Source organism: Saccostrea cucullata, unplaced genomic scaffold (assembly GCF_032062105.1).
Source record: "Saccostrea cucullata isolate Sc308-1 unplaced genomic scaffold, CSIRO_AGI_Scuc_v1 ctg3873, whole genome shotgun sequence".
Classification (NCBI taxonomy): domain Eukaryota; kingdom Metazoa; phylum Mollusca; class Bivalvia; order Ostreida; family Ostreidae; genus Saccostrea; species Saccostrea cuccullata.
This window is the reverse complement of record NW_026931868.1, coordinates 18,682-29,523: the sequence shown is the minus strand read 5'-3', so window position 1 is coordinate 29,523 and position 10,842 is coordinate 18,682. Positions and strand designations below refer to the sequence as shown.

At 34.5% G+C, this 10,842-nt stretch overlaps 2 protein-coding genes across 2 annotated transcripts; one reads left to right on the top strand and one right to left on the bottom strand.

The window, feature by feature from the left end:
- The first annotated feature begins 6,980 nt into the window (after positions 1-6,980).
- LOC134233783 (uncharacterized protein DDB_G0280579-like) lies at positions 6,981-8,920 on the top strand. Its single transcript, XM_062715785.1, has 4 exons — positions 6,981-6,994; positions 7,127-7,236; positions 7,363-7,437; positions 7,789-8,920. Exons 1-4 carry the CDS (start codon positions 6,981-6,983, stop codon positions 8,505-8,507), a joined length of 918 nt encoding a protein of 305 aa, XP_062571769.1. The 3' UTR covers positions 8,508-8,920.
- Positions 8,921-9,146: 226 nt separating this feature from the next.
- LOC134233782 (uncharacterized) lies at positions 9,147-10,489 on the bottom strand. Its single transcript, XM_062715784.1, has 2 exons — positions 10,344-10,489; positions 9,147-10,164 (listed from the first exon to the last, which is right to left on the bottom strand). The coding sequence occupies exons 1-2, from the start codon at positions 10,487-10,489 to the stop codon at positions 9,147-9,149; spliced, it is 1,164 nt and encodes a 387-aa protein (XP_062571768.1).
- Positions 10,490-10,842: the final 353 nt, after the last annotated feature.

The following is a 10,842-nucleotide window of genomic DNA, read 5'->3' as shown; positions in this document are numbered from 1 at the left end:
GAGTTAAATGACATAAACCACATCGACGTACGGAAAAAAAAACTAATGTTAATTGATGAAACGTCCTCAGTTTTTATGAATGTCAAATTAAGGCCAAACAAGTGTTTTTCTTCTTTTAAGGTAGGTCCCTACTCGTGGAATTAATTGGTTAACACTGCAATTTTTGTTCTGATTTACATTAACGAGGCCCGATCTACTTGATCTGCGCATACGTTTTAACGCAGCGTCGACTCAGGCACGTCACAATACCCTTGACTGCCGTCACAATTGAACATAATGACGTCACAATTAAAATGACGTCAAATTGCGCTAAAATGTTTCGCTGATCTTGCTTACCTGGTAGCTCTATAGACTATGCATTGAAAGCTGGCATTTCTATTATTTTTTTTTTAAATATTTAAATTAATAAACAACTTTGGAACCTAATTTATTTTGAGGGATCAATTTTTTGGTACAGTTTCATTAATTTTATCCTGTTTTATTTCAATTTGTGAGTTAAAAAAAAACAAACACTGCAACTAAAAGTAAACGATTTTAGTCTTTCTCTCTGAACATGTTGAAGTGTTTATACACACTCTTTTTTTTGCGGACTTAAATATGCATGGATTATCTTCAGATTTAAAAAATAAAATAAGTCTATAAATCATTTAAATTAAACCCCCGAAATCTTTTATTTTTCTATATATTACATGATATTAGTGAAAATCGCAATTTTGTCGCCTCCCCCCCCCCCCTCTACCCCTTTTTTCCACGTAAAACAACGCGTGTTGAGAGAAAAATAAAGCATGGCGAGAAAATTATTTCATAATGTAGGAAATTTTTATTTTTTAGAAACTAATACAGTATCACAATCGTTTGTTGGTGTTATGTAAACCCATTGCGACATATAAAATACGTAGTTGGATAGAATAAATCCAAATTTTGTGTTTTGACATGCCCCATTTTCACTGCAATAAAGGCTACCTCCAATTTTCTTTTCATTTTTTATAAGAAGAATGAAAATTGCATGATATATGTGAAAAACAAGGAATTTCATCATGTATTTTTTTTTATTTGTAAATTTCTTTGTTTATTGAAGAGTTTTAGTATGTAATTGTGTATAAAAACACGACAAATGGTCCATATCTTGACAGTGCCCCCATTTCACTACAATAAAGGCAAGGTAACAAAATTTCATTCTAATTTTTCTAAGCATAAAACATACAAGTATATTTCCAAGAATTAAAATTTTTTATCATTCCGTTTTCGTAATTTTCAACTAGATCGGGCCTCGTTATGAGAAACTTTATCTACTCCAAATGCACAAAAAAGTTTAAAGATAATCTATATTTTTACTGAGAAAGGGTGTGAAACACTCCTGTATCCTCTTGTACCAAAAACAAAATCACGACTATTATAAAGACGGTCTACATTTTATGTCATTGCACATGGCAAATAAATTCTTTTGAACATAAATCACAAGGATAAGGATAAATAATGAATAATATCAGGTTGCGGTACACATTACTGGTTGAAACTTAAAAAATATTGAAGAATTAATCTCATTTTACTAATAAAAGTAACAAAGCTCAAAATTCAAATAAAGCTCTCAACTAGAATAATTAATTTGTTTACTATGATTTTTTTGTCTTTGTTTATGGCAACCGATGCTTGAAGTATCTTTTAGTCATGATAAATGTATTGGTCATCTGTCTTTTCACCGAGATATGGGGTAAAACAAACAGGTACCCCAATCGCAGTTTAATAGCTCAAGCCTTTTATGTCAACAAAAATATTTATAAATCAGCTAAAAAGTGAAATATTCTTTTTAAGAAAAATTTTATCCAAATTTGTACACCCTTTCCTAATCATAAACATAAACTTTATTCTCAATTTAATTCTGAATATTTTATATACAAGGGGGAGCATGTCCACTACTAATGATGCGACTTCTCTGGATGCCTATTACTACTTACAAAAGATTATAAGCAAGATATACAATGTCTTGCAAGCAAAATTATGTCTAAAATTTCATATACAACATTAGTAGCATGTATCGATTTTCTTTTTATTACAACTGAGTACCTTTATTCGTATGTAGAAAATTTGCCGTCAAAACGAAATTAAGAAAATCCCATCTGCATAGCATATCAATTGTGCACAAATAAAAACAATGAACGAAAAGTATTTATTTAATGACATAAGAGCAAATTATTTGCTACGTTTTCTGTAAATAGGTATCAGAGTTGTACCAATGCAGTCATAGACGTATAGTATCAATATAACCTCCTAGGTAAAATATTTCTGAAATGTCTGGCATTCGACCTCACACCTGTGTTTTAAATCGATTCAATTTTCTGCTACATACTGTATATATCTCAATCCTTGCACAAAAATACCCCCAATCATCTTTATACATCCCTCCGACACTTCTGTAGACATTGTTTATATTCTTGCTAATGTTAATTGTACCATAATTTTAAAACCGAAAACGGCTAAATCCGGCTTCCAGTTTACCACGAGTAGGCCCCTACTTTAATGTAGAAGCCTTTGAAAATAGTAGTCGCCCGCGTGGCGCAGTGGTTAGAGCGTCTGCACTAGAGTCGCAAAGTTAGGAGTCAAACCTTATGTCGCGGGTTCGAATCCCACTGTGGGACGTGGAGACCGTATAAACCGAGGTCCCCTGTCGCAGTAGGTGCTGGCACGAAAAGGATCCCTCCCTGCTCAATGGCCCTGAGTGCCGAGCATAGGACAAAATTTGCAGCTCTCCACAGGCAAGTGGTGGCGTCTCCATATGAGTGAAAAATTCTCATGAGGGACGTTAAACAACATACATGTACAAGCAAGCAAGCAATCAATCAATCATCTTTGAAAATATTAAGGTTGTAATATTCCGCCACCTGCATGTGGGGTTTATATCTCAAATATCAATCGATATTCAAGTGTATTGTCTTTTTACACTAATTAAGGTAGGCTACTGACAGATGAGTTGATGTTACCGGGATTTCAACAACCAACCTCCTTTAAAGTCAGCATTTTGTAAATTCGATGGTCTTGTAATGAACTTGTCAGCACATATGTTCTATAACTATGTCGGATATTGGTTGAGGTTTTACATACCAATAGTTGTGGCTTTGCTATTTACTAAATTTGATCAGGGAATATTCTGTCTACCTGTCAACAAAGGATGCTTATTCCTTCTAGGTTTATTATGTGTAAAAAGAAGAAAACACTTGTTGTCTGGCATTGTCAATTAACAATTGAAATTTCCATTCTGATCCTGAATAGCTTAAGATAAAAGATACCAAAGAGTCTGACACATCTGTTTCATATTTGGATATTTTATTTGGAAAAAACGTCAATGGTAATCAAACAACCAAGCTCTATGGTAAACGTGATGATTTTAATTTTTCTATCGTCATCTTCCCTTACTCATGCAGCAATATACCTATATCACCTGCATATATGGAGTTTATGTATCTCACTTGATTCGATACACAAGAGCATGCTCTACGTATGAACAATTTCTAAAACGAGGTAAATTATTGACAAAAATATTGATAAACCAAGAATATCAGCAGTCTCATTTAAAGTCATTACTTCGTAGGTTCTATGCTCGATACAATGACATTGCCAGCAAATACAAATAATCATTGAGTCAAATGCTGACTGACGTTTTCATATTTATTGTCAGTCCATTATTTACACATTGAATTGACGACGAATTTCTTTGTTATTTCCCGACCATGACAAGGAGCACACCGCGGGTGTGACCCGTCGACAGGGGATGCTCACTCCTCCATGGCATCTGATCCCACTTCTGATGTTTTGGAGGTCCACGTTTGCACTGCTCCTATTTGGTATTGTTTTATGGACTCTGACCTTGAATACTCTTCGTTATCTCCATAAGTTTCATTTCTTAAACCGACCCTTGCTCGTTATTGTCATCTTTTTCATTAACATCGGAATTCCAACAGCTTTGTCTCCAAAGACTACAAAGATGTTGTCCCTGAATAAATTCAGCATCATTTTCATGTTTAGTAATCAACTTAAAAGTACTACATGTAGTAAAATCAAAATGATCTTTACCGAAGTTATTTCGTAGATGGCCAATCGTAAGATATGAAAATTTTGGTTTATTATACCCGCACTTTCTAAAGAAAGTTCGGGTATATTGTTGTTACTCATGTCCGTCCGTCCGTCCGTCTGTCACACTTTTCTTCCCTGAACTCCTCTTACATTTTACACAGTAGGCTAATCATCTTTTGGGAGATGGTTGGTGGTGTCATGTAGATGTGCAGTAAGGTTTCGGAATTTTGATTTTGCCCCGGGGGGTCAAATGGGGGTAGAAAAATGACGTTTTTTATACAAAAAGCCCCGTCTTCCCTGAACTCCTCTTACATTTTACACAGTAGGCTAATCATCTTTTGGGAGATGGTTGATGGTGTCATGTAGATGTGCAGTAAGGTTTCGGAATTTTGATTTTGCCCCGGGGGGTCAAATGGGGGTCGAAAAATGATGTTTTTTTATGCAAAAAGCCCCGTCTTCCCTGAACTCCTCTTACATTTTACACAGTAGGCTAATCATCTTTTGGGAGATGGTTGGTGGTGTCATGTAGATGTGCAGTAAGGTTTCGGAATTTTGATTTTGCCCCTGGGGGTCAAATGGAGGTTGAAAAATGATGTTTTTTATGCAAAAAGCCCTGTCTTCCCTGAACTCCTCTTACATTTTACACAGTAGGCTAATCATCTTTTGGGAGGTGGTTGGTGGTGTCATGTAGATGTGCAGTAAGGTTTCGGAATGTTGATTTTGCCACTGGGGGACTAATGGGGGTCGAAAAATGATGTTTTAAAAATGTCTTAAATCATTTCTTTAAAACTAAGCGAAATACAAATTAAAAAGGATGGAGGTCAAGGTCACAGGAATGTGCAAGGTGAAGTTTTTGATGCAGGTGAGTAGCTTCACTAATACATATCAGCATATTATGTTTGATAAAAATATCTTGAATGATTTAATGAAGCTGAGCTTAACACCTTTTCTAAAAAAAAGAGAGGTCAAAGGAAAGGTTGGGGCCAAAATGTTGTAGCAGTTGAAAAGCTTACATCACCATGAATTTACTATTAGCATATGAAGTTTGATAAAACTATAATTAATGGTTTATTTAAAACTTAGATAAACACATAATTTAAAAAGTGAGGTCAAGGTCAAAGGAAAATTCAAGGTCAAAATGAGTTGATGTATTAATAGCTCTCAGCAGTATGTATCAGCATATGAAGTTTGACAAATATATCTTGAATTGTGTATTCAAAACTGATCTAGACATTAATTTTAGAAAAGTGAGGTCAAGGTCACAGGAATGGTCAAGGTAAAAAAGAGTGAAGCATTGTAAAGCTTACATCAGTATGTATCATCATGTGAAGTTTCATTACACAACTTCAACGGTTTCTTTAAAATAAAGCTAAACACTAATTTTAAGAAAAGTTAAGTGAAGGTCAAAGGAAAAGTCAAAGTCAAAAAATATTGCTGCAGTTGGATATTTACATCAGTATGCATCAACATATGAACTTTGATAAAAATATCTAGAAAGTTTCTTTGAGCCCGATGGAAAGACAGATGGAAGGGTGGAGGACGGACATGACAAAAACTATACATGTATGTATTCCTAATCATGGTGTGGCATAAAAAACTTGAATCTACATTATATGAGGATGTTTCCATCTATCAAGATTATACAAGCAAATTCAAAGAATTGTGGTCCTCTGCTTTCTGTGTTTTAGTGAATGGGATGCCATAATTTATGGCAGATTGTGTGTCAAATATGCACCCCTATCATATATCAATTTTTGAAAATTGGGTCAAAGGGGAAAAATCATAACATGCTCTGAAACATTTTGTTGCAGGTAATGTACATGTCAAATATGAAAGTCCTATCTCTTTTGAATCAAAAGTTATATATACAATATAATATTTTTGAAAAGTAGGTTAAACTTCTAGGTCAAGGTCACAGAGTCAAAAGTCAAGATATATTTAGAAAAGTCTTTTCACATGTAATAAACATGTATAATTTGAATGCCCTTTCTTTTCTCTTTCAAAATGATCAATTTAAAATGTTATTTTTTGGAAAGTGGGTAAAACTTTAAGGTCAAGGTCTCACTTCGGTTAAAAAATCATAGTATATTTAGAAAGTTTTGTGGTAATGTACATGTGAAATATGAAAGCACAATCTCTTATTATTCAAAAGTTATGATCAAGGTTAAATTTATTGTGACAGATGCACATACTAGCTGTAAATAAGATGGACAGACTGACAGACAAATGAGATTTAATGTCCCCTCCCTTTCCCCAAAATGGGTGACAATAATGCCCTTGCTGTTCTTGAGAAGAAGATTTATGATGGAAAAAATCCCCTGCATATTTCTTAACGCAAATCAATTTTGTGTTTTTATGTCATTTTGTTTGTTGTTAAACATCCCTCTCAGGTATTTTTCACTCATATGCAGAGCTGCCAACATTCTGAAATTACAAATAGTAAGGCGGGGTCTAGGGACCACCTAGGCCGCCTGTCGCTGGAGATGTTTTGTCAATGGACATGTAATCTGAGGCATGTTTCCATTTTGTTTACTTTAAAAAATTGACATAAATGTGATCGGCCTTCTAGAATCGAAACGATGATCCAAGCAAGCGTTGTAAGAATTATGAATATATTACAATAGTAGAAACTATAGACTGCCAGCTATGAAAATACCGGTATTATAAACTTTGAACGAGAAAAACTGAAATCGGAAGAATATAGAGAGAAATCGTAAGGCGTATTTTAGACACTGATTTCGTACGCCTTACGCCAAAATCGTAAGGGTTGGCAGGGGCCCACTCGATTGGGACCCTTCTTATTCCGGAATAATCATTCTGTCCGCTCGATTGGTTCGGAAGGTTAGACTAAGAAGGCCTTCCCAGCCTCCCGCGTTAGAGAGGGAAGGTTTATTTAGACGAAGCATTCCGGTATGGCGGCGAACAGGTGGGTGAAAACTCTGTAAACTTTTTTTATTGTAAATAAACCAAATTAGAAGCAAAATAAAGTTGCAAAAAGTATTTGTGATAATGTTTGAAGGATAATTTCTCTTAAGTGGCATTTTTTTCTGTTGTGTAGTAACAATCAAGAAGCATTGGGAACAAACACAGTATCATTCACAGCGGACGATGGAAAAAATGTTCTTTTACAACTGGATGATAAGACTCTCGAGAACCTTCAGAATAATGGTAAATATTGTGTCCATCATTAAAATCAAGTTAGAAGAACTTTTCTATCCGTAAATTCCGTTTGAAAATGTCTAATTATATTAATTTCTTTTGTGTTTATAATGTGAATGCTGTTTTTATTTTTAGATCCCAATACAATTGAGTTCGTATTAAATTTAGTAGCAGAACAGGAACAAGAAGAATCCGAGGAAAACGAAATTGGTATGTATGTTGTAGATATATTATATAATATGTAAATATAATAGGTACAAAACAATGAAAATTGACATTTTTTAAAAAACCTTTTTTAAATGTAATTTAATATTATAAAAATAAATATTTCTTTGATCATAATTACAATCAATTTCAAATATGGATAAAGTATAGGCCATGCTGCCAAGGAAGTAGCGTTTTATTACTACATTTCATAAGCTAAACAGTGACAACTTACATGTATTCCTCTTAATCTGTGAAATAAGTTCTCCAGTGTTGTTATAATACTACCGGTATATATGATTGAGCACTACTGAATTATGTGTTGCTAAGTTTCTCTAATTTTCTTCAATTTTGTAGAGGATCCAAAACCTAGTGGAGAGGCTATCACTCCAACTAATTCCTGGACCAAAGAGAGATCAAAAGTTCTTCTACATGAATATAGAGAGAGATATTTGCAATTCAATAGCCCAACACAGAAGAAGAAAACTTTATGGAGGGAGATTTGCCAAGTGATCAATACAGAAACAAAATCCACATTCACCAGCCAGCAAGTCGAAGGAAGATTCAAAACAATGCTTTCGTCGTACAGAAAGTACAAGGATGCAAAGAAAAGAACAGGCACTGAGCGAAAGGAATACGAATTTGCCTCCGAAATGGATGATATCTTTGGAAATTCGCACTCTACAACCCCAGCTTTTGTTGTTGAAAGTAGTTCAACAAGTACCTCTACAGCTACAACCCACAGGAGCAGAGCTAAAGAACCAAGTCCTAGTACAAGTAGTAGCAGTGAAAGTGTGACCAATACTGAATCAGAATCAAGTAAAGACAATGAAAAACAAATTAATGAAGGGAAGGCAGGGAGAAGAAAAAGGAAACATCATCCCACAACAGGTGCATCTCAGTTGATAGATTTCTTAAAATGCTATACAGAGAAACGGGAAGAAGAGGACAGAAAGAAAGAGGAAGAGGAGAAACGACGAACAGAAACCATGCATAAAGAGCACATGAAAATGCTCTCAGGGCTAACCAATATTATCGGCAAACTTGCAGATGTAGCTGCAGCTGCAAAGAAATAGAAATACATATCTGTAATAAGAGGGACATTTTAAGTTGACAATGTCAATTATTTTACTTTTCAAATTTCAAAGTTTTTGTTTACACAATGGTGCAAATATCAAGGTTTTGATATTACGTTATAATCAGTTTGAACTGTATTGAGTACATATTTCAAAGCAAAAAATGTAGGCATTGTACTTATCAGTTTGTCTGACCTTTGTTATTATTTATGCAACAAGGAATGTGTTACATACTTTTTATTTTTACATTGTTTTGTTACTATTTTGTTACTTTTTCAAAGAAAATATAAATTGTTTTAAAACAATCTTTGTTATGCCAATTATTCTTTGTGACCTTGACCTCTGACTTAAAAAAAATCTTAAAGTTGGCCTTTTTTCTCCCAGGCTTTGCATGTGAATTCTGAAAGACCAAGCATCAGTCATCAGGAGAGTTGAAGGACAGTTAGACAATTATGTAGACAAATATATAACATCAAATATAGAATATTGAAAAAAATAATAAGATTTTCTGTCTTTGGAACATTTATTCATACAAATTGACAAGGGCATAAATGTTTTCTGCAATATAACATATTTTAATCTTGTATTTGCTTAACACATAGGAATATAATGATGCATGTATACAAAAAACTGTTAAAGTCATGGCTGGGCATTTGAAAGTTGTCTGGTTAGGAACAGCCGTTTCAAGTTACCTTCAGCAGTGTCTGTAGTAACTTCAGCAAAAACTTGTTCATCTACCTCTGTTTCAAAGTTTTCACCAAGCTCATCATGATTGATGATACAAATATTATGCAACACACATGCGGCAACAACAGTTTTCACAATGTATTCTATATCAACCATGTTAATGTGTTGCAGGCGCCTAAATCTTCCTTTTAATACACCAAAAGCATGTTCAATGATGGCCCTGGCTCTGCAAAGTGTTTTGTTGAACATCTTTTCAGCTGCTGTCATATTCTGACTTTCCCGGTATGGTTTCATCAAGTATGATGAGAGTGGATATGCTCCATCTCCTACAAGATGATGTGGTCCACATAGCTGTGCCTGGTGTTGAAAAACTTCAGAGTTCCTGAAGACCCTGGCATCATTGACACGCCCAGGCCATCCACAGTTAATATCTATAAATAGTCGGTCGTGTCGACAAACAGCTTGTAGGATAATTGAATGAAAACTTTTTCGATTCACGTAATCGGCCTCATTTTCACCTGGCGGTGTTATGGATATGTGAGTTCCATCAATTGCCCCAATGACTCCCGGAAACCCACTGAAATCCTCAAATTCTGACATAATTTCTTGTTTTTCTTCATTGTTTGGCCACTTTACAAATTTCTTGCACAAATCACTAAACACATCTATGAGTCTTCTATTATGAAGTATCAATGTGGATTCTTGCACATCAAATCTATCCGAGATCGACCGAACAGTTTCCTGCGTACCTAAGTACCAAAGCAGCATCATGAGGTCTTTTTCTAGAGTTGTTTGTAACCTTCCGCCTGTCAGCTGTCTTCTTTGTAGAGTTGGAAAATTTGCCAAATGATTTAAAATACATTCAAATGTCTCCCTTGATAATCTGAAATGTCTTTTGAACTGTTCAGGCAAATACCCTGGAATAATTCTTTCGACATAACCATCTATTTTGCTAATATCATCTCTTACTCTGCAAAAATAAGCATAAAACCCTTATAATGAATTGAAAATATATAATATTTTCATGACTAACTTTTTTAAGAAAAAAAAAATATTTTTTTCAGTTGAATGTTCTTCAATATATATATTCTCCACTCTTAGTATTTAGGATTTAATTAAAAAAATTATTATAATAATCAGTGTACTTACACAGCTGAGCTTGCAATGCATGTAAGAAAAACAAAGTCATCTCTTCGCCTTTTAGACCTGACATTTAATGATTTAAGGGATTCAAGTTCTAAAACAGACACAGCTGCAGTAATTGCAGAACATAGCAACTTATTACATTCAGCCATATCCTATACCCATCTGAACACTCGATTGAGACATATATATTCCAACCCTTCTGACATTCCCTTCTGCTTCTAGAAGGGTCCCAATCGAGTGGGCCCCAGCTCTGCATATGGAGACACCACCACTTGAAAAATAATGAGGACAAGTTAGATTTGAGGTCAACATTCATTTTAGGAGTTTTCAACCATTAAGACGTATATAAAGAAATATTAACTTGATCCTTCCCCTCACCCCTTCCCAGACCCCTGTTCAATGTTCATGTATGCAAACTACTACTTGTTTTTACATTTAAAAAAAATGTTTATACAAATAGTTTAATGTGGTCCGTCTCTGAATGATTTTCATTCCTAATTCT

Coding starts and splice junctions, on each gene's coding strand:
- LOC134233783 (XM_062715785.1), top strand. Junction 7,237..7,362: donor CGAGAACCTTCAGAATAATG/GTAAATATTGTG, acceptor TTTTATTTTTAG/ATCCCAATACAATTGAGTTC. Junction 7,438..7,788: donor ATCCGAGGAAAACGAAATTG/GTATGTATGTTG, acceptor TCAATTTTGTAG/AGGATCCAAAACCTAGTGGA.
- LOC134233782 (XM_062715784.1), bottom strand. CDS start 10,489: ATGGCTGAATGTAATAAGTTGCTATGTTCTGCAATTACTGCAGCTGTG. Junction 10,165..10,343: donor TGCATTGCAAGCTCAGCTGT/GTAAGTACACTG, acceptor TTATTTTTGCAG/AGTAAGAGATGATATTAGCA.